The sequence below is a fragment of the Triturus cristatus genome, chromosome 10, assembly GCF_964204655.1.
Source record: "Triturus cristatus chromosome 10, aTriCri1.1, whole genome shotgun sequence".
In the NCBI taxonomy this organism is placed as follows: domain Eukaryota; kingdom Metazoa; phylum Chordata; class Amphibia; order Caudata; family Salamandridae; genus Triturus; species Triturus cristatus.
Genome location: NC_140593.1, coordinates 304,621,279 through 304,645,496, shown reverse-complemented (window position 1 = coordinate 304,645,496; position 24,218 = coordinate 304,621,279). Strand labels below are relative to the sequence as shown.

Sequence of the window (24,218 nt, the reverse complement as noted above, 5' to 3'; positions counted from 1 at the left end):
CCCTGTGGTGGATTCACTGGATACTGATGTGTTGGCAGGGGATGGAGTGTTTGGTATATTTAATGTACTGTTAGACTGATCGATGCATCTATTAAGAATTTATAAGAACCTCAGTAACTGTTTTCTGTTTTCTGCTCTCAAACGTCGCTCACATGCCACTGGAAGAGTTGTCCAATAAGAGCAAAATAAAGAAATGGGTAAGTTTCAAAAACATATAGTGTAAGTGTTGACACTTGCAGATGCAAATTATGTGTGCATGTGGTGAGTATGAATGCATATATGTAATTTCTCATTGTTCTGTCTTTGGCGCTCTCTCGGTCCTGTCTTGGTCTCTTGTGCACCTTGTGCCTAGTGTTATGATAAGTGAACCCCCAGGCCTAGCCATCAACTTTACTATCATTATAATAGCCCTGGTAACGAAAGCAGCACGTTGGCATTTAAGGAGAGTACCCTTTGGCATTTAAAATCAAGGATAATTATGGCTACCTTGATCTTTGAGACCAGTCAACTGCATGCTATAGAGTTTAGTGTATGCAAGGACTGCAGAATTTGGTTTGGCTGCAAGATGTTTGTGTGTAAAAAATGAAACGCAGTGTAAACCTTGCTCTACTGGAGATATGCTATTAGAACTTTGTCCGGATCATGCTGAAGGGTTCCATCCATCCATCCATCCATCCATCCATCCATCCATCCATCCATCCACCCACCTATCCATCGTAACCAAAATGTGTGATTACTCTTGCTCTCTCTGAAATGCTTTAATGACTGGTAGTAGTGGAAATCTGGTACAGTTTCACTAGAGAAATCGGCTCCATGATAATAAGATGCCAAGTTAAGTTGATAAAAACCACTTTAGGGATCTGTCAATGCCAAACAACTAATTGAAAGTGCTACAGAATATGTAAATTTACAATTTCAGTCAAGATTTGAATGCTATTTGGATAATTCACCTGACCCTCGATGCAAGAGGAAATGTAGGCTTCACAGACAGGTCTAGCTTCACAAAAGTAGTAGAAATCATGAGGAGTTGGACAAAAGCCTAATGGACCTGGGTCTGGATTGCCACTGTAATTTAAATGTAGTTGGAAAATCTTCAACACTGCATTTTGTACTGCCTTTCTTTCAGCCGAGAAAGTCTGTAGAGAATTAGATTGATTCCCCCAAAAACGGTTGTGACTGAAACAAAAATGCACGATTTGTCTTCTTGTTACTTATGCAAACTCTGAAAGTAATTAGGGCAAAAGGTAGTATGTAGCAGCACATGATATGATGGTGGATCCCACAGGAGGCCCATTGAAGCCCTCGTGAGCTTGGGCCTATAATGTGTTGGAGCACTTCCGTATTGATTCTGAGAAATGATTAGCATTTCTTCAACAATAATGTTTAGATAATTGGTTTCAAGGCGCCAGTAAGTTCAAGTATTGTCTGCTCTTATAAGAAGCACAGTTGGCGATTGTGAGGGAATAGGAACGAGGAACAACACGTGTGACATGTATTTACTTTTTTAGTTTTGTGGAAAAGTGCAGAACCTGTCATACTCATTCACATCTCACTTTATCCATTTACGTCTTGAAGCACCTGATATAGGCTAATTTTCTAATATTTGTTCTGAATATTCCATAAATCCCATAGCAGAGAGGCTTGAAAGCTGCCAATGCCCTTTAAGCATAAATATTTCTGTGTGAAAGGGTAAAAAGTATCAGTTAAGTAAAATGATACATTAAACAATATACAAAATGTGCAGGAGACAGAGAATCAGCGGATGGTTACATTTCACCAAGAGATGGAGGAATTGGCCAGTGCCATTATGTCTAAACAAAACCTTGCTAAAACCCACAGCATGTACTGATCAATGGCGGCAGCGAAGAAGAGCCACAGGCAGGGGGTGGGTTCATAGCAAAATCAGGGGCTGACTTAGACTCTGGTGTGCATCCCATCAGCCCCCAGATCAGTGGCGGACCTGGCCTCCGGCACCATTGGTGCTTTTAGTGCACCTTATCAGCCTGTAGGGGATCTCTGGGCCCAATTCAAAAAGGTAAACTTAGACTGAAATCTAAGTTTAGACCTGACATCTGAGGCTTCAATTCACAAAGGTAAATAGACCTCAGGTCTAATTTGACCTATGCAAATTATGCCCTTAGACTTCAGGTCTAAATATAGATTTCAAGACTAAGTTTACCGCTGTGATTTGGGCTCATTGTGCCTAGAGTCCTCTGGTGCTGCAGATGGACTGTAGGCACAACTGAAATACCAAGTGGGTGTTGCACATTTTTGCTTGGTCTGCTTGAAGTTTCATTTTGCTTTTCAGGCAAAAAATCCCTAAAAAGGATATAAATGAACAGAGAGATTTCTCCGGGTGTTGGGGCCATTGTTTGTTTTTTCTGCCAGGGTCTACCATGGCAGACCTAGCAGGGGCTTGACCACTGACATTGCGGCCTGGTGCCTTTGTGGTGGACGGTTTTCAGATGGAGGAGCCTGAAGAGACTTCGCCATCAGAAACCAGTGGCGTCCTTACCTCTAAACAATGTTGGGGAAGCATGCATTGGGCGGGCGAGGGAGTTCCTCCAATGCATTATGTAGCTAGGGGCATAACGCGAGCCCCCCAACCTTATACAGAGAACCTAGTCCTTCAGGGGGCCCCATTGAGCGCTAGAGCATTAAATATCTGTGAGATATGGGAGACACATTTTCAGGGGGCCCCTATCATTTTGCATTATGCCACTATGCGTAGTTCCCCCTGCCGAACTCTAAATGACTGCTCAGTCTGGTGTTATATCTCGCCTTTTGTGACAACAAAAATACATTTGGAAAAATATGTTTGGCAGTCTAGAATTTGAAAAGATCTCTGTAAAAATTGCATTTATTGAAATGGTTCAATACTGTAGATGTAAAGGCATGCTGCTACACAATGTCCCATCGCATATTTTTAAGGAGTATGTGTAGTGTGGAGCATTACCTGCAGAAATGTTTGGGCCCATAAACGGGATCTGACTTTCAGCACTGCACTCTGTCCTCCTTCTAATCGTCCCACGCGACAAGATATTTTTAAACATTTGATATTTGAGCAATTCTGTAAAAAAATAAAAGAGCACTTAGATTAAAGGACTGGCCGGTAAACATTGGAGCGACATCAAGGCTTCTCAACAAGTTATTATGGAAGAATGTTCTGGAACACTCACAAATAACCATGGATGTTAATTTATTCTTCAAAATGCTACACACCACTTTCCATTTCTGTATATTTCTCTTTGATGACCGAGGACCATTTGGCTGTGGGATACAAGTTAAACCTGAAGCCCACTGCTTGCCAGCAACCTTCTGAAAGCCATGCTCTCCTAATGGGTGTTATGATGGTCCCTGCCCTGCATGTGGTACATTTATATAACCCCATTTTAAGCATGCAGGGCTTAGCTAGTTGTTTTCAATTCAAATGCTGTCTCTGTGATGCTGTCTAAAACAAAATGTAATAAAAACAAAAAGATAATGAAATAGATGAAATCTTTATCATCACTACTTATGTAAAGAAACACAAACAACAGTTGATGCAACTGATATAACAATAGCTGATACAAAAGAAAGGAACATAAGGAACAAAGAGACCCCAGCAGTGGATGGCCTGTCTCCCCCAAGGCACTGTACACAATCATAATCTTGGCTCGGTGGTTAATTTTAAGCTAATAGTTGCAGGTGTGGTCAATGAAACTCATTTTCGGGGAACAGCACTTATTAGTCCTCGTCAGACTTGGACCCAGAGCAAGAAAGAGAAAAATACAAAAAGGGAAAAGAAGGAGGAAGAGAAAGATGAAAAAACAGCGACAAGGAAACAAAAGCAAAAATCAAAAAGAACCTGAAACAGTGAGATAAAGGGATAGGGGGTGTCTGGTGGTGGATGGAAGAGACATGAGGTGGAATCGAGACTAAAAAGCCTTGGTATTCATCACCCTCGACATTTGATATTTTTAACTGCAGGTTTCTGAGCAAAGCTTTGGGCTACAACGCTTAGGGCCATATGTAGAAAGCAAATTTGCGATCGCAAACGCTGAAATTCGCCGAATTTCGGCGTTTGCGATCGCAAATTTGCTAAGTGGAATGTAGGAAGGCAAATCTGCATGCAAAATAAGGAATCGCTAAATTTGCGATTCCTTATTTTGCAATTGCATTTAAGGAATCGCAAATTTTGCGATTCCTTAAATGCAATGTAGGAACCTCCAAAAAAGTGCTATTTGGCCTTAAGGAATCGCAAATTACCACCAACTACAGGTTGGTGGTAATTTGCGATTTCTTGTAATAATGCAGTTTTTTGCATTTTTCAAAGTGGAATGTGGTGCACACACATGCCCTTAGGGCATGTATGTGCACCACATGTGCACCCATGCTAATTTCAGGGGTGCAACAGGGTGTCCTATTGACACCCTTGCAACCTTGAAATTGCATTCTCAATTTGCGATTCTCTAATTGAGAATCGCAAATTGAGAATGTCTTCCTATTCATTCCTATGGGCCTTTTAGCCCATAGGAATGCATGGCAAGGTATTCCTTATTTGCGATTCTCAATTAGAGAATCGCAAATAAGGAATGGGTGGGATTCGCAAAAAAAATTGCTAATCCTACCTACATTGCATTTTGCTATTCTCTAATTGCGATTCCTTAAAAATTGCAATTAGAGAATCGCAAAACACAGTCTACCTACATATGGCCCTTAGTCTTTTACACATTAAGCACTGTCCTGACTCATTTCCTATCCTCTCTCTCAGTCGAACAAGGATTGTTTCCAAAAACTGCTGGCTGCTGCACTACATAGGCTCCTATGGAGGTTGTCTCTATGTATGTACCAATGCAAATATGGATGTATGCTTACATACAAATGAATGCCACGGTATTCCCCATCGCAAACATAGGCCTTTAGTCAGAGTTTGGCAGATGGGATACTTCATCTCAAATGTGGTGGATATCCCGTCCACTGTATTACAAATGCTTTATAGCCTATGGCAAATGTAGTACAGCAGATTGGATATCAACTATTTTGACAGAGTATCCTGTATGCCAAACTCTAAATAACGCTCAAAGGGCTACATGTACAAACCTGTTTGCCGGGCACAAATGGGCCTATTCTCAAAAAGGCATTTTGGGATGCAGAGAGCCCTATTTGCAACTCGGTAACCTATTATAGAATTGCAAATTGGGTTTGTGATTCAGCCTTGGGAAGTGGTGTGTTTACGGCATCCCTTCCTAATAACGAATCACAATGGCATGTGTAAATGATTTGCGACCAAAATGTGGTTGCAAAATATTTGCAATATACTGCAACTCCAAGGGACCTCTACCCCTTTGTGAATGTGGGTAAAATAATTTAAGAGCAGGGAGTGGTCCCACGGACCACTGCGGATGTCTAAAAAATAAAAAGGAAACGTTTCATTTTTTGTTTAAAAACTCATCCCATTTTCCTTAAAGGAAAACGGGCTGCATTTAAAAAAAAAAAGTGCCCTACTTAAAAGCAATCACAGACATGGTGGTCTGCTGACCACCAGCAGGCCACCATCCCTGTGATTTTAGTGATTCCCAATGGGTCGCAAACCAAGACCTACCTTATTAATATTCATGATGTAGGCCTATTTGCAACCCCCTGGGAATCGCAAATGAAGATCAAATGAGTTTCATACATTTTGATTTCCTAATTGCGATTCGCAGGAAATCACAATTAGGAATTCGCTATTTCAAAGTTTGGTATATGGGGCCCATAGTCTCCAGTAATGGAAGCGACCAGTGCTTGTTAGACAAGCAAAGGCAAAGCTGATAGGCCTATCAGATCTTTTGGCTTTGCCAATGTTTTTTAGCCATGCTGCACAGCACCACAGCTGCTCTGCAGCATGGCTAAAAATAAAAGATGCTATGACGTGGCTGTAGTTTCATTTTGCCCAAGAGAGCGTCTTTGCCTCTGTGCCCGATCTGACATATGACGTGGGAGCAGAGGCAAAGGAATTTTCTCATTTGCATAGGGCACACCCCTATACAAATGAGGGAACGCCTCGTGAAGGTAGCGCTAGTGCTTTAAATGCGTCAGAGCTATCAGTATTACTGAAGACGATGCACAAGCATCTGTGCCCCCTTCTGTAATACCAAAGTGCCCCGGGTCCGCGCAAAGTGGGCGCAAACGCAAATTGCACCAGGGGAGTAACACAGGCCCCGGCAGCCCCTGCGGGGCGGGGGCCCCAACCTCCAGCCTCAGCACCGCACCTTGGCCGGAGAGCTCCAGATTAACTCTGGAGGGGGCCCCTCCACGTACCCTGCAGGGGGGCCCCCTCAAGTTTCATTACGCCACTGCATTGCACCCCTGGGGCCCTTATTGTAATATGGCCCCTAGTGTGTTCTTGGCAAGCACACAATATGTTTTTCTGGGCCAAACAGCTTGCGTTGTTAGGTAGGCTCAACCTTAAAAATCTGCAATAATGTTTCTATCATAAAAGGAGCTAAGACATTGGGGAGGGATTTAAGGCACTTGAAAACTGATGCATAGAGGGTAGCATGCAAATGGAAGGCACTTTCAAACTGGTGCATAGAGGGTAGCATGTAAACTATGGAGCAGAAGCTTCAAAATCCTACTTTTAAGGCAGTGAATTCCCTCCTCTACAGTACTTAATGATGAGAAGATATTGATTCCCATAGAACAACAAATGTCTTATGGAATAATCTAATGAACTGAACTATTCCTCTATTCTACACAACGTAAATATACACTAGAAAAAAAGTGAAGAGAATGTTGAAGTGCATTCAGACCGCCTTATCAGTAATTTATTTTGCAGAAGTGCAGTTATCACTGTTACACAGTCCAGAGAAAAACATCTAGGGTGGTGTATGGTATGCATCAAAAATCTGATGAAGATAGAATTTACATCTGTAAAGTCATACAACAGTGAAAAGATGGGCAAAATGATAAAGGCAATAAATACTTCGATTGGATGAGCATAGAAGTGGTGATGAGGATGTTCCAGATGACTTGTGCTGCTATACCAATGGCTACAGTGTAACAGAAGGATATTCTTTACAGTAAGTGTTGAGCACAAGAAAATGACTTCCTGTGGTTGAAAACGTGGCAAAATGAAAGAGACCTGAGCACACATGAGGGAGTTAACCTGAGTTATGAGCAAAGGACAACTGGAGACCAAATGAGTCTGCATGATGTGGAATACTGCAACAGGGCAGTCGTAACCAGATATCTAGGTGTGGTATGGTCTCAACATGAACGGTTTCTTTCATTATGCTGTACCTTATTATTTTGTATATAATACAATTTAACCTATATTATAGCATGTACAGCCTACTAATTACCTATATGAACTACCTGTTAGGGTACAAACTTATAGGGCCTAACATTATTTTGTGGTGTACAAACTGTCATAAAGATATAATGCTGCTAACAACATGTTTTCTTACAGAGACCTGTATAGGTGGCTTGCATCCTGTCCATGATAATTTGAGTTATTGACTAATGGCTTTATGCTGGGCTCCACTACGAACTCTCTACAATATCTTGGTTCCCAGGTCATCTTGGCTAGTAACAGGTCACTAAGCGACTAACCCCAGTTACAGCTTACTAAGTGCTCTCGATCAGCAATGGGTGGCCTTGCACCCTCACCCAGCAAGAGGCTGCCATGACTTTTCAAAATGAAACAGCTGTATTCAAGCATAAAGATGAAACCATCAAGTGTGTCATACTGAGAAAGGGAAGGACCGTCTACATGTCTGCGATTCTGGAAGCCTGCATATCCTGGGACATTCCCACCCAAAAAAGTGCTTCCCACCAAAAAACATACTATACAAAATAGTTTTGCAAAGCTTGTCAGATCTGAGAGCAGATATAACTATAAAGTTCATTTTTTATTATTTTTCATTTTACTTTGTTTGCCTTTGAAAGTATTTGCATTATTATCAGTCTTTCTGATCCATATATTCTGCAATAGGCTATGGTAAAATGAATCCCCATTATTAGATTTCCTTCTTGAGTGCGGACTAATTTACAGCGTTCAAACCTGATTCTATCTATCTATCTATCTATCTATCTATCTATCTATCTATCTATCTATCTATCTATCTATCTATCTATCTATCTATCTATCTATCTATCTATCTATCTATCTATCTATCTATCTATCTATCTATCTATCTATCTATCTATCTATCTATCTATCTATCTATCTATCTATCTATCTATCTATCTATCTATCTATCTAACTATAATGTCCCTGCAACCTTTGGTTTTTTTATCTGAATTTGTAAGGTTTTTAAATTCCATAACTGTAACCTGTAACCTTTGAGAGTGAGTGTGTGAGTGAGCACATAAGTGTCTCAGTGGGTGTGTGAGTGAGTGTGTGAGGGTATCAATGGGTGTGCAAGAGGGCGTGTGAGTGTCTCAGTGGGCCTGGGAGTGGCTGCGTAAGTGTCTCACTGGGTGTGTGAGTGGGTACATGAGTGGGTTTGTGAGTGGGTGCATGACACTCTGAGTGGATCTGTGAGCAGGTGCATGAGTGTCTAGGTAGATATGTGTGTGGGTGCATGAATGTCACAGTGAGTAGGTGCATGAATATGTGAGTGAGTCTGTGAGTGAGTGCATGAGTTTCTCAGTGGATCTGAGAGTGAATGCATGAGTCTCTGAATGGGTCTGTGAGAGGGTGCGGGAGTCTGAGTGGGTTTGTGAGTGAGTGCATGAGTGTATGAGTGGGTCTGTGAGTGGGTGCATGAGTGTCTAAGTGGGTCTGTGAGTGAGTGCATGAGTCTCTGTGTGGGTCTGTAAGTGGATGAATGAGTGTCTCATTGGGTCTGTGAGTGAGTACATGAGTGTCTCAGTAGGTCTGTGAGTGAGTTCACAAGTCTCTGAGTGGGTCTGTGAGTGAGTGCATGAGTCTCTCAGTAGGTCTGTGAGTGAGTGTGTGAGTCTCTGAGTGGGACTGTGAGTAGGTATGAGTGACTGCGTGTGTCTGTGAATAGGTGCGTGCATGTATAAGTGGGTCTGTAAGTGGAGTGACTACCTGAGTTCTCAGTGGGTCTGTGAGTGAGTGCCTGGGTCTCTGAGTGGTTCTGTGAATGGGTGAGTGAGTGTGTCTCTGAGTGGGTGTGTCAGTGTCTGAGTGCTCTCTGTTTTGCCTTTTCTGCTTGCTTTTCTGCCCTCTGTTTGCCTTTCCTGCTCACTTTTCTTCCCTCTGTCTTGCCCCTTCTGCTCTGTTTTGCCTTTCCTGCTAGTTCTTCTACCGCTGTTTTGCCTTTTCTGTTTGCTTTTCTGCTCTCGTTTCCCTTTTCTGCTCATTTCTCTGCCATCTGTTTTGCCTTTCCTGTTTGTCTTTCCTACTCGTTTTTCTGCCCTCAATTTTCCTTTTTATTAGCCCTGGGGACAACTACCTTCCTGGGATTTTGCTGATATTAAGGAGTGGGCCCACAGGAACTGTCCCTCTATAGAGGGGTCCATGGGCTCAAAGAGTCTTAGGAAGGGGGCCTCATTAAAAAAAAAAATATCCCCAGGACCTGGCCCACCCAGGGGCTCATTTCAAAACAAGCGAGAGAGCCCGCACTTGGGTTTTTAAAGAAATGTTTGCCAGGGTCGTGAATCTGCCACGATTTTCAGTGAAAATTAGAAGAAAAATGGTTGTTTTGCCCTGTCAGAGGTCCCAGCAGGACCCCACAACCAGAACTAGGGGGTCAGTATTCCTACCCTGCCCCTTTTTCATTGTTTAACATGTTTTTGATGATACAGGTACTGACTCACCCATGTAGCAACTCACCCACCCACCTTTTCATCTACACACCCACTCACACACCCATATAGCCACTTAGACAACCACTCACACACAGAATAGACAGTCTAAACAGTCTCTCAGATGACATATGTTAGACATAGAAGTATCACCCAGTAGCACAAAAAGAGTAGTATTTAAATTATGCATTAGCTTAGTATATATCTTTAAAACTCAGAAACATTTACAAACACTAACGCTCACAGGATGATATCATCAGTGATGTCATTTGAGATGTCATCAGTGATGTCACTAACCATGTCATGAGTGATGTGATATATGAGGTCACAAGCAGTGCTTTGCAGGGTCCTTAGTTATAGTTCTACGGTAACTATAACTGTTGAATTTCACAGGTTTTGTACAAGTGAAATCTGAGCCTAACTATTACGTCCCTGTAACCTTTGTTTTTTTTCAGTGAATTTCAAAATTTGTTTAATTGTATTTCCTAATTATAATGTCCCTCTAACCTTTGGTTAGTTCAGTTAATTTCTAAGGATCTAAGGATTTTTAAATTCTATTTCCTAACTATAACAGCTCTGTAATTTATGCTATTTTTGTGAGTTTCTAAGGTTTTTTCTATTTTATTTGCTAACGGTAACCTTTGACCTTTGAGAGTAGATGTGTTAGTGGCTGTATAGGTCACTCTGTGAGTGGGTATATGAGTAGTTATATTGGTCTGTAAGAGGTTTTGTGGATGTGTGAGTGTGTCTGTGAGTGGTATATGGATCGGTCAGTGGATGTTATTGGCTTTATGGATCTGTGAGTGGATGTGAGAGTGGCAGAATGGGTATATGAGTGGGTGTGTAAGTGGCTATGTGAGAGGGTCAGTAGCTGTGTGAGTGACTGTACCAGAACCAGAACCTCACCTGCCCCTTTATCCTACAGGAGAACACAGTTTTCAACAAAATGTCTACCTAACTGGAATTCTTTCTTCTGGTTAATTACTAAGAACTACCTCATTGGTTAAATGTCCAGTGCAAATTCTACATTACATCTGTGTAATGGACCACAAGCAAATGTCTCCAGACTTTGTGTGTGTTTCAGCAATGTAATTGTTCCTTATGCATCTTTATCCATAAATCTGTGATAATATGAATTCTCCTATAGAGAAGACAGCAAGAGCACAAAGAGGTGAATCAACACCAATCAAGGAAACTTTCTCTTAACTATACAAAGTAAGTGATTCTTTGTTTGGTTAAGATGTCCTCATATACCACAGCATATACATATAGTGGGGCCTTGCACCGTCATCACCAAACGTATGGCCTTCCTCCGCCTTCTTTTTGCTGAACTAATTTGTGTTGGCCTTGGTTGCGCTTAACCACTGCTAACCAGTGCTAAAGTGCTTGTGCCTTCTGCTTAAAAGATGGTAACATTGGCTTATATGCAGTTTTAAACTACCATTTTGACCTGACAAAGTAAAAATGCTGCCAGGCCCAAACGTACCTTTTTAATACAAATAAGTCACCCTAAGGCCCTGGGCTGCCTTGAAGGCATGGTAACAATGTATTTTAAAAAGTATTTCCTGGCAGTGAAAAACTTGGAACTTCGTTTTCCACTACTGCAAGGCATATCTCTGCCGTAGAATAACATTAGAGTTTCTCTATTGCATTTTATAAGTGTCATTTCCAAATAGGGAAAGATAACCAGTTCTTATTTGGTGTCTCTGGAATCCTAATTTAACATCCTAATGTATGATGAACTCAGATTTTAAATAACAATTCTGAAAATTTCCACTTTCAGAAAGTTTATATTTTTATGCCTTAATCATTTGGTGCCTGCAGCCTGTCTCTGGTCACAAGACTGGGTGTAGTTGGTTGTTGGGATTTGTGTATTCCTGCTAGACAGCCACACACAATGGGAGCTTAGGTGTGACTGGATGGGCCATCACTGGCAGGATGGGAGGGAGGTGTTGGACACAGCCTCACTTACATCTGAATAAGCTGTGTACTTTCTACACACAAAGGGTGTATTGACCCTGTATTGTCACTTAAGCCAACTTGGAGCCTGGACAGAGGAGGCAGAGAATTCCTTGCATTTCAAAGCCAATGTCTAGAAGCTTCTCTCACCTTCCAGAACCAGGGGCACCAAGGATTAAAAGATGGCCCTCAGACACCACCACGTCAGTACACTTCTGGACCAGTGGATACTCTGTCAGGAAGAAGGAATGCTGTGCTGGTGAAGGACTGCCACTCTGCTAGACTGCTGCTGTGCTGCCCTGCTGCCTTTCTACCTCTTGCCTGGGAAGAAAGACTGGACCTGCATTTCTTGACCTTGGGGATGGGGTTCCCAGGACCTTAAGATGCTCAGGGAGGGGGCACACAGCCCCCAAAACTGTAACAGGCCCCAGTGGTCGGCTACCTGAAAAGCTAGCCTCCAGACATGAGCAGTTGTTGAGGTAAGTTTATTTTCTCTGACTGGGAGGGGGACCAACTGCCTGATTCAACCAACAGTGCATGCTCTGGAACCCGGATGCAGCCGGACTCCAGAACCACATTTACATTCCATGTAAAAGCACAATACATAATACATCTCCCTCTTTTAAAAACTGCATAACTGTGTTAAACTAAACTTGCAATAATAGCACTGAACAAATAAAAAAACAAAGCAACAAAAAAACAAAGGAAGCCTAAAACTAATCGTCCAAAACATATGTGACAATATTATGCATATATGCCCTACCTATAGTACAAAATATTGGGAAACAAACACAAACGTTGGAAGTCATAAGATTACATAAGGACCAAATACATCCCCAGATTCACATTACATATTCATCTAACTTCCTCAGACTCCTGATACCTAAGCGATCCCTAAGTACCCTGGTCGTGGTGCTACCACTCTCTGTTGTCCTGGAAACAACCACTGGCAGTCCTGCCAAGTACCACGCATCAGTCGTTAGACTAACGTATTTCAATGTGGTACTCCGTATTACCGGAATGAAATGCATTGTCACGCATATGCATAGTCACCGTCTCAGCAGCTGTCACTGTACTGAAACACTGCCTAAAAGTGTGGCAGGGCACTGCCTTTAGCGTGCGCGAGCAGGCTTGGGGCTCGCCTCAAGTCTCGCACTCACTGCTTCAATCACGGCGCTCGCGTCATCGTGCAGCCCGCTGCAGCTTGCACCGGCAGCCCTTTAGCCGTGATACGTTGTACGTCGTCGGCAGTGCTCACCTCACCTATACAGTATTGTATTACATGCAGGAGCTGAAGGAGACTGAATACTGCAGTGGGCGGAGCAGCTGAGTGCCCTGCAGGCTGAGGTACATCACACGCATGTGTCTGACGCGATGTGCGTGCACACAAACTTCAGGCACTTGCCAGTCTAGTGTTCATTGGGTTCTGGGTAGATCTGAGGTGTGTATTCAAGCTGGTGTGCAAATCAGACAACACAGGAATGCTGGTACTGCAAGGTGTCCCGCTAATTGCTCAGTGTGATATGGCTCCTGACTTGGTGATCGCAGCGTGCCTATGGCTGCCTGTGAGTTGGGGGACTCACTGTCCATCCTGCACAACACTGAAGGCAGGCTGGGGTCCGGCTCACAGTGGCTCGCGGTCTGAGCCTACCAGTGCCTGGAGCCTCATGGCCAGTCTTGGCAGTGTCTGTATCGCTGCCTCCAATGGAATGCACCACCACCGCAGTCCAAACTGACTCCCATCTGCACCCACCGTCCAAGTATGTTACAGTTACCAGCCTGTGTGCAGCGGCGCATGATCAGGCAGCTGCATCCTGCGGTGCCTGCCGGTGTTAATACTCAGAAGGTGAAATAGGTGACTTGGCCGGCGCAGTGTGAGGTGTGTAACTGAGTATTTGATTTTATCGAGGCTTCTCTCACTTCAGGTCCCTGTTGGACTGGGTCACTCATGTGATGTCAGAGAGAGGCCCAGGCCCAGACCTGATGCTCTCCTGATTTTGCTGGGAACGAGGGGGCCACCACAAAGGCTGACATTCTGGGTTTTGTCTTTCTGCTGGAGTCGGCAAAGGCTGGAAGCACATGCCTCAAATAACACACAACCGCAAAAAAAACTGTTCCTGAGCTAGTGTGCAGAGTCAAATTTAATATGTTACAAAGGAGCTTCCTCCTGTTTGTATGATTCTAAGTATATTGCTTAGTCATGAGTCTCATAAATGGAAGCCATTAACAATAATTTCTTTGCACCAGTTAACTTAGGTTTTATCGTTCCTTTAATTAGTGTAATGTCTAATATTTATGTTTCCCTCATCTTCATAGCTTGATTTTGCTCACGAGAAAGTGTCACTCACAGTCTTTAAAATGTCACTCATAATTACTCTGAAATTATGAAAATGTCACACATAGCAATCCGAAACCTTGGCAGCTATGCACTTATCCGCGTTGTTCACGCTGCTCTTTTCCAAACTGAGCCCTCGCAATCTTCTTGGGATTCCAAACATTCCCATCACTTAGCAACAGTGTGTAATTATTGACTTTCTTCACCTGAAGAGGATCTGAATATTTGGATTGTCCTTTAGTCACCATGCGCCCTTTCTTCACACGCACCCAATCAACCTTCACATAATCACCATCCTTCCCGGAATCATTCTCAACCACCAACTTGGTGCATTTCGCTACTTTGGAAATCAACCCCCTGGCTTTCCTACCCCTCATTACCTTGATGGGAGATTTCCCTGTCACACAATGAGGTGTGGTATGGTAAGACCACAACAGCTTTCTCATGGCCACCTTCCAATCCTCATCACCCAACAAAGCCAGCTGTAAATCCTCCTTCAATGTCCGGTTCCACCTCTCTACGAGACCATTGCTTTGTGGATAGTAAACTGATGAGCAGACATGCTCAAGGCCCTGTTCACAAAGAAATTATTTCATACGCTGAGACACAAATTGGACACCAACATTTGAAACCATACTCTCGGGCACTCCTTCCATCATGAACTATTCTTTTAAAAACACGATCACAGTTTCTGAGGTAACTTCTCCTATAAACGTAAATTCCGGCCACCTTGGCAAATGTCCGCAACCTGTAAAGGACCTGTTATATCAATACCGATGTTATTCTATGGGCAGTCAGATATTTCTTATTCCACTGGAGGGGAATTCACAGTCTTATGTGATTTATTCCTCCAAGCACATAAGATGACATCAATACTCTTCTCTTATTCTTCTCTTGGTAGCACTCATGCCAATGTGCCCCCTATGAGCCAGATTAATTTTACGCTTTCTCAACCCCGAAGGTACAACAAACAAATTTCCTCTCATCAAAACTTCTCCCACAACCAACAACTCTTGACTAATCTGATAGAAACATTCCGCCTCAAAAGAAGTACACATCCTATCCGGCCACCTCTCAAGCAGATATTTCTCTACCTCACTGAACACTTTGTCCTCCCTGATGGCCTCCAACCACTCCTCATGCGATATTCTACCATCTGTAATTTCACTCACATTAGCCAACTACCATTCTTCTTCTACACCTCCAGCATCAGTCGCAACACCTGAAGGTAGACGGGATAAATAGTTGGCCAATACTTCCCAGGCAGATATTCCATATGGAAATTGTATTCCAACAAACTCATGGGCCACCTCACAATCCTAGGAGAAGCTCTTGATTCCCCACTTGTAGTAAACACCTCAATCAAAGGACGATGGTCAGTTCTGAATGTGAAGTTGGTTCCCCACACATATGTCCTGAAGTCACTTACTACCATACAGACAACACCTATATCTCTTTGGTGGAGTAATGTTTCTCCTCATCTCTTAATGGTCTTGAAGCATAAGCAATGGAAACATCGGTGCCAACCCTTCTCTGTAACAACAGCGCACCCAAACCAACCTGACTCGGTTCAATGTTTACTAAAATGTTTTTTTTTGTGTCAAATGGTTTGAGAGCAGGTACTGTGGCAATGTTCAGTTTCAAACTATTAAACTCTTCTTTGCAATTTTCACACCACACAAACTTAGCATTTTTGACCATAAGACTGTGCATGTTTTTTGTTTTATCTGCAAGCCTGCGTATAAAACAAGGATAATATTCGGCTGACCCCAAAAATGAATGTAGCTGATCTTTACCAGTAGGGGAAGAAGCATTCTCAATGGCAGAAACCAATTGCATCTTGGGTAAAATTCTCTCTCCACTAATCCAATTACCAAATACTCCACACCTTCAACCTTAAATCTACATTTTCCCTCTTAATATTTAACCCACTATCTTTCAAAGCCTTCAACATCCTCCTCAAGGTAATATTATGTTCCGTTTCGCTAGCACCAAACACCAAAATGTCATCCTAAAAATAAGTGACACTAGGGATGTCTTTAAATACATTATGCATAGCCCTCTGAAAAAACAGCTGCCGCTGAAGCCAGGCCAAAAGGCATCTTTTCATACCTGTGAGCACCTTCAGGTGTTACATATGATGTTAATGGACTGGACTCAGGATGTAGCACAATCTGGTGGTAGGCTAAGAAGAGATCTAGTGTGGAAAACACTTTCCCTCCCTTGATGGTAGTCAACATTTCTCCAATATTGGGAAGGGGATGTCTGTCCACCAAGATAGCAGGTTTCAAATCCCTCAAGTCTACACATAATCTAATGTCACAATTCCTTTTCTTAGCTATTACCACCGGAGCTAACCACTCTGACGATTCTATCTCTTCAATCACTCCACTTTCACATAACTTATGTAACTCTTGATGTATAGGTGCCCTCATTACTATTGTCACACTCAGGGATTTATGAGCTACAGGTGTTGATCCATTCTTCAATATAATTTTATGCATGATACTCTTGAGAAAACCAAACTGATCATTAAATACATCTGGAAAATCTGTAATGTATGGTACTGCTGCCTCTACTTCACCCATATCCATTTCAGTGCCAAATACCTGATTCGGATGGTTAGGAGCCAAACGAATACCCAACTCCCTTTGTTGTAGCCAACCCAAAAGACATGAACGTTCCCTGGCAAAATATATTTTTGGCATAATTGCCTTCTGCTAACATTTCAGTTGCGCTTCAATGAAACCCACATCATCAATGGGTTTATTCCCATAAGCCACTGACCTCACATCCGGATCTTGGAGAGCATGACCTGGAAACATCTCCAAATATTTTTCACCATCAAGAGTATACCTTGCACCTGAATCTGCCATCATTTTTACATCAACGTCATCAATACTTATAGTGCAGAAATGATTATCCCTACTTATTTCCCCAATCTGTTGGGTTTCCAAAATAACACCTAACTGTCATTATTCACCTCCTCTATCATACTCACTGAGTGTCTCCTCCTATTCACACTCCCCATTTTGCACCTACACACTCCTAGCAAAGTGCTCTTTATTCCTTCATCTCCTACATGCTTTTCCAGTGCAGGGCACGACTCCTCAGTAGCCACATGACCTCTATTTTCACACCTAAAACACAAAAATATTTTCTTGTCCACCATCCTCTTAGATACGCTGTCCTCTTCTTTCCTTTGTTTGATTGTCTCTCTCTGAACCGCTTCAAATTTTTCCTCTGATTTTAGTTCCTTTAGCCCTTCATCTGTCAATTCAGCTCTCCTCATTTAATCGATTGCCGTTTGAAGAGTTAAATATTCTGTGTTCAAGAGTTTCTCTTGTACTCTCTTGTTCACTTTTCGCACCGGCTGATCCCTTAGCATCTCATCTTGCAAACTCTTGTAGTTGGATGTAGATGCAAGCCTTCTTAAACTTGCCACATAACTTTCAACTGACTCCCCACACTGCTGACTTCTTTTTTTAAACTTGAACCTCTCTACTACCCCATTCTTCTCCCTCTTCATAAAATTTGCATTTAGTTTCCCAAGTGCCTCTTCGTACTCATCTTCTCCTTCATTGCCCACTTCATCATCATCATCCTCCCCTTTATTGGAAATAATTGGCAAATGCTTTAAAATGTGTCTGCCTCCAGCCCCTAAGCAATGTTTTTACATGGACAATTTCCTTGCAGCAGTGAAAAAATAAAACCCGCAATAGCTTGCACATAGGCATCAATAAGTTCTTTCCAGTCCTCCCATGAAATTGTGAGCTCTCCAGGGCTTTGTAAAAAATATGTGGGTGCTACTAAGTCTTCCATGAATGCAATACATGAAAATAAAAATAAAAATCAACCACCAATTATCCTAATGATGAATGAATATTCCAAATGGACATGCAGATTATCTTGAGAGTGTGCATGTCACTGACATTCTGCTCACATGTGTTAAAGAGCTGAGGAACACGCAGATAATCACAGCAGAGTGTGTGTCACTGAACAGATGCTTACAATAGAATCCCAAAGGAAGGCGCTCAGCTACACATGGTGTTGCTGCACAGTCAATGTGAATAAAGTAAACAAACAATGATGCGTCTTAGCTCCCAGGGTTGCTAAGCAACCATGACGTACACCCCATTAAACACCTCTAAGCAAGCACTGAGAGATTAACACAGTGACGTAGGGGCACCAAATGTCATTGAACAGCAGTGACTAAGACAGCGCAATGCGTCTCGAGTAGCAGTGAGAAGACACGCACTAGACAGGAAATAACACTTCCCAATAAAATGAATAAAATGCAGACCGCAGGAAGAGTCTATGTGACCGCAACGAGGCCACAATCAGCAAGAGCAGTAGAAATCAGTGAGATCGGCTGTCCTGAGTCACACAAATGCCAAAGAAGAACAGCAGGACCTCACCAAACATCAGCAAGTCCTCCCAGTGACTCTCCTCCTGGTCAAAACATCATCTTGCATCGCCAGTGAAAAGACGGGCTCCAGACACGAGTAGCTGTCGAGGTAAGTTTATTATCTCTGACCGGGAGGGAGCCCTACTGCCTGATTCAACCAACAGTGCGTGCTCTGGAAGCCGGACGCAGCCAAACTCCAGAACCACATTCAATCAATCAATCAGGGGGTTTTAACCATGCCACTCACCCGTGAGTGTCTGAAGGTGCTGTGGGGTTTGGTTTAACTCCGGTCAGTCAAAGAGCCAGGTCTTGAGGGCCTTCCTAAAGATGTGCAGGGTGGGGGGCCGTCTGATGTTGATCAGGAGCTTGTTCCAGGTCTTTTCTGCTATGTAGGAGAAAGTTCTTCCTCTCGTTCGCGCTCTGCAGATGCACAGGGGTTCGGCGAGGTTCCTCTTGGGTATGTGGAAGGAGATTCTATTGTTGAGCTATTGGGATCTGGTGTTGTGGAGGCATTTGTAGGTGTGGGTGAGTATCTTGAATGTTTCTCTCTTCAACGGGCAGCCAGTGGAGGTTCCGCAGGTGTTGGGTGATGTGTTTGTGTAGAGGGATGTCGAGGACGAGTCTGGCTGCGGTGTTCTGTTTGGTCTGGAGTTTGTTGGGTAGAGATTTGTGATCCTGGCGTAGGGGGAATTTCCATAGTCCAGTCTGCTGGTTATGAGTGGTGGGTGACGGTCTTCCTTGATTCGGGGGGATCCACTTCAAAGTCTTTGGGAGGATGCAGACGGTGATGAAGCAGTAGGAGGTAGCCGCGTTGACCTGTTGGGGCATGTAGAGGGAGGAGTCGAGTATGATGCTGAGGTTTCAGGTGTGGCCTGTGGGGGTGGGAGGGCTGCCGAGGGCGGTGGGCCAACAGGTGTTGTCCCATGCAGAGGGGGGCTCTGAGTATGAGGACCTCTGTCTTCTCCGAGTTGAGCTTCAGGCACCTGCTGCTTATCCAGGATGCAACGCTCTTCATTCCTTCCTGGAAGTTGAGTTTGGTGGTGATGGGGTCCTTGGTGAGGGAGAGGATGAGCTGGGTGTCATCGGCGTAGGATACCATGCTGAGTCTGTGCTGTCTGACGATGGCGGTGCAGGAGGCCATGTAGATGTTGAAGAGCGTGGGGCTGAGCGACGATCCTTGGGGTACTCCGAAGTTGATTTCCGTAGGTTCGGAGAGGAAGGGTGGCAGTCTAATTCCTTGGGTTCTGCCGGTGAGGAAGGAGTGGAGCCAGTATACGGTGGGAGACGGTGTCGAAGCCTCTAGAGAGGTCGAGTAGGATCAGGGCTGTGGTGTGTCCTTGGTCGAGGAGGGTGCGGATGTCATCTGTGGTGGCGAGTAGAGCTGTCTTGGTGCTGTGGTTGCTTCGGAATCCGGATTGGGAAGGGTCGAGGATGAAGTTTCCTTCGATGAATTTTGTTAGTTGACAGTCTTCTCTGTGACTTTGGCCGTGAAGCGGAGGAGGGAGAATGGTCGGTAGTTCTTGAGGTCCATGGGATCTGCTGAGGGCTTCTTGAGCAGGGGTCTGACTTCTGCACGTTTCCAGACGTTGGGAAAGATGCCAGTTTCGAAGGTGGCGTTGATGGTGCGTCGCAGTTTCGGAGCGATGGAGGCGGCGGCTCTGTGGAAGATGTGTGGGGGCAGAGATCCGTGGGGGCTCCCGAGTGGATGTCTTTCATGGTCAATGTGGTGTCTTCGGTGGTGACTGGGGTCCAGGAAGAAATGGTGGGTTGGCTGGTGTTGCTGGAGTAGAAAGTGGTTTCGGAGTCAGATGTCTGGTCGTTAAAGTTGTGGTAGAGGCCAAGCTTGTTGCAGAGGTCCTGGGAAGGGGTGATATCCATGGTTTCCCTGGGGGGCTTGGTGAATTCCTTGATGACACTGAAGAGTTCCTTGGAGTTGCTGGAGTTGGCCAGGATCTTCTTCTGGATAAAGGTACTTTTTGATGGATCTGATGCGTTGGTGGTATTCCGTCATGGCGTTTTTGTAGGTGGTGCGATCTTCCATCATTTTGCTGTTTCTCCAGTTTTTCTCGCGACATCTGCAGGTGTGTCGGGATTCTTGGAGGTCACCAGTGAACCAGGTGGCCTTCCTGGGGCAATGTCTGTTGGGGTTACGTAGGGGTGCGAGCTTGTTTGCGCAGTTGAAGATCCATTTGTGGAGTTCTTTGGCTGTGAGGTTGGAGTCGGTCGAGGTGGTGGGGTGAGGGTGGAGTTGAGCTGCTCATCAGTGACTTTGCTCCAGTTTCTTCGTGGCAGGCGGGGTGCAGGTTTGGGCGGCGTGGGTTTGTTTGCCAAGGAAGTGTATGCAGTGGTGATCAGGCCATGGGGGTTGCGTGTTATGGCTAAAGCGGATGTTGTTCCCACCTGTGAAGATGGGGTCGAGGATGTGTCCTGCCTTGTGGGTAGGCGTGGTGATGAGCTGTTTCAGTCCGATGTTGATGAGGTTGTCCAGGAGGGTGGTGGAGTTGGGGTCGCTGGGGTTGTCGAGATGGAAGTTCAGGTCTCCGATGAGTACGTAGTCCATGGAGGCGATGGCGTGGGTTGCGATGAGGTCAGCGATAGTGGTGGCGAACGAAGCGCGCTGTCTGGGGGGTCTGTATGCGAGGGGGCCATGAAGTGTGGGTCAAGGGCTGGTATGGATCTGGAAGTGGAGGTGCTCGGTGGTGGAGAAGTAGTCATTCGTGGTGGAAGTTCAGGTCTCCGATGAGTACGTAGTCCATGGAGGCGATGGCGTGGGTTGCGATGAGGTCAGCGATAGTGGTGGTGAACGAAGCGCGCTGTCTGGGGGGTCTGTATGCGAGGTGGCCATGAAGTGTGGTTCAAGGGCTGGTTTGGATCTGGAAGTGGAGGTGCTCGGTGGTGGAGAAGTAGTCATTCGTGGTGGAGGTGAAGAGTCGGAGGGAGCTCTTGTGTGCGATGGCGAGTCTTCCTTCTGGGCAGTTGGGGCAGTCCCTCCACTGGATCTTGTATCCGTCAGGAATGGCAGTGGCGATGTCAGGGCGGTGGAGGCACTAGTCCAGGTTTCTGTGAAGAAGGCGACGTCTGGGGAGAGGGTGTCAAGGAAGTCCCAGATCTCTATGGCGTGTCTGTGCAGGGAACGCATGTTGAAGGAGGATGCATTTCACGGCTTCAATGGTGCTGGCATCGAAAGTGAGGGCAGTGCCCATAGGGGTGAGGAGGGTGGTGAAGGTCTGGCGTCAGTGGCAGCAGGAGAACTGGCCGGGTGGTGTTCGACGAGGACAGCTGGCAGTTGTTGCTCCTTCTGGGGTTGAGTGCAAGGAGGGCTGCTGAGTCGTAGCAGTGGATGGTCGGAGATCCAGGGTCCCTGGCGCTGGTCGCGGTCAGGTCACGGACGGGCGCAGATGGGCTTGCCTTTGGCGTGCCATTAAATAGGGGAGGAGGGAGGGAGAAGCAGCTGGGAGGCGGGAGCGGGAACCGGTTGGAGGGAGGGGCTGCGGGTTCAGCAGCAACAGGGAAAAAAGGTGTGAATAACGGGTGGCAAAATGGCAGGGGGGCACACAACAAGGGCACAGGCACAAAAAAAGAGCAAAAAACAGTGAACAACAAGGCAAAAAAATACAGAGCGGGCGCAGGCCTCAAACCTGGGTCAGCGGGGTGCAGGAGACAGAGGCACTCCAGGTGGAGCTGTGTGCTGGGAGAGCAGTATCCTGGCCAAAGGTCAGCGGTCTTGCCCGTGTAAAAGCACCAGACATAACAGTACCCTAGGGCCGTGTTCTGCTCGGAGTGGGGACCCCTCCACTTTGGATATTACGCTGGGTCCCAGGGGTTGAGGTCTCCGGGCCCGTCAACGGCTCAGGTGGGGGGCCACACGACCTCATCTCCTTTGGGATATTGCGCTGGGCCACAGAGAATCGAGTCCCTAGCAGTGATTGGCTTGGAGTGGGGTTCCGCATGTCCCTCAGCTTTTCTATGTATGCCGGGCCTCAGGGGAAGGGGTGCCCAGGGCTGTGATCGGCTCAGGGAGCATGGCAGTGTGACCCTCTCCCCTTTCCTAAAAATGTCGGGCCCTGGGATCCCCAGGGCCACAATCATATCGAGGAAAGGAGCCCCAAACAAGCTCCCCGCCCCAAGTAATATGACACATTGACCCCTGGCCCCTGTCCCACCCTGGGGTCATATTTATTTAAAAATAAATGGCAGCTGACATTTTTTATTTTTTCCGCAAACGTGTGTGAGTAAGGCAAGATCACAGTAAAATTTGGATCCCAAGGGCTAGGGGCAGGGTATTCCTTACTTTCTTTTAAAACATTTTCAGGACAGGGAATTAAGTCCTATGTTGTGGTGAGCCAATCAGAGCGCTTGCTTCCGCAGGAGGCTTACTTCAGCGGAAGCGAGATGGCCCAAGGGACCAATCAGAATACTCTATTTTTTGACTCTTGCGAGAGCCCCTTGAACCCAACCATCCACATATAGAAATATTTTTGCACCCAATTTTTCCTAAACTACTGAACGGATTTACAGTAGTCCTTCAAATTCTTTCTTCTAATGTGTACAGCCCAATGGTAGAATATGAGCTGAGATGCATGTCTATTTCACCTTTGACCACAGAGATACAGTTGTACGAATCTACCATCTCTGACGGCTACTGAATCCTAACCAGGTGGGGCCCCATAAAGAGGGGGGCATGTAATGAGGATACAATAGATTTCTAAAGAAGAATTCAAGGTGTGTCTGCCCTGAAGGTTTTCTCATTCTGGCCTCTGATGCAATTCCTAATGGTTATGTGTCAGAATAAAGAGGACTAAAATATCACGTGATCAAAATAATATAGGCTTAGATATCGAGGAACAAAATACTGTGAAGGTAAGTGAGTATAGATAAGTATAGATGACCTATTCGTAACTCCACATCTACGTACCTTGAAAAGAATATATATATATATATATATATATATATATATATATATATATATATATATATATATATATATATATATATATATATATATTGTCAATGTACAGTTATGTGAAGTTAAGTATAAGAAACCTATACTTAGCTATCTATTCTTGCCCTCATGATATTTTAGTCGATAATTAGACCTCGATATTTTAGTCGTGAGTCCCCCCCCCCCACTCCCACGCTCCCCCCCCACCCCAGTACATCATGATCTGTACAGCTTCGGTTTAGGACGAATTCTGTTTTAAAAGTTTCCATGCTTAATCAGGATGTCATTACATTTTTGTAACCTTTTAATTTATAGTCAAAAGAGGGAGGCAGGCTTCATTTTACTTTCTTGCCAAACAGTACAACATTAAGCATTATTTAGTACTCAGCGTGCCCCGGTTTAGATGACATTGGATGGCCTGCCTTCCTTCGTCTGTTTTTTGCTTGGTAAACTACACAAGTAGGGGTGACGAGGCATAAATAAATTATTGCATAAAACTACAGCGACTGCAACCGCACTGCATCAGACCTCCGTAATTATTATAAATGGAATTCTCAGCAAAAATAAAATTGAAGGGCATGCTTGAAGTCTGGGTAGTTAACATAAAACAATAGAATTAGCCGCTTGCCCAATAAACAGACTCCCCAAAATCAACGGAATTTGACAAGCAATTGTTTCAAGAATATATTTATACACTGATATTATCGAGCTGCCAGTGGAAGAGAACTCTGTCGATTATTATTGTGCTGTGTGTAATAACATCTGGATTTTTGGCATATTTGGATGTATTGAAGTCTGCCGCATAATGATATTTCTGGCCTCTTGCTTTCTGC

At 44.6% G+C, this 24,218-nt stretch overlaps 1 protein-coding gene across 1 annotated transcript in view; it reads right to left on the bottom strand.

Annotated features, from left to right (window-relative positions):
• The window catches only part of ITGA8 (integrin subunit alpha 8), a 652,632-nt gene that overhangs the window by 78,025 nt on the left and 550,389 nt on the right, over window positions 1-24,218 (bottom strand). The window contains exon 27 of the mRNA XM_085631247.1: window positions 2,957-3,070. Within this exon, the coding sequence (XP_085487373.1) occupies window positions 2,957-3,070 (114 nt within the window). The remainder of the gene's footprint in view (window positions 1-2,956; window positions 3,071-24,218) is intronic.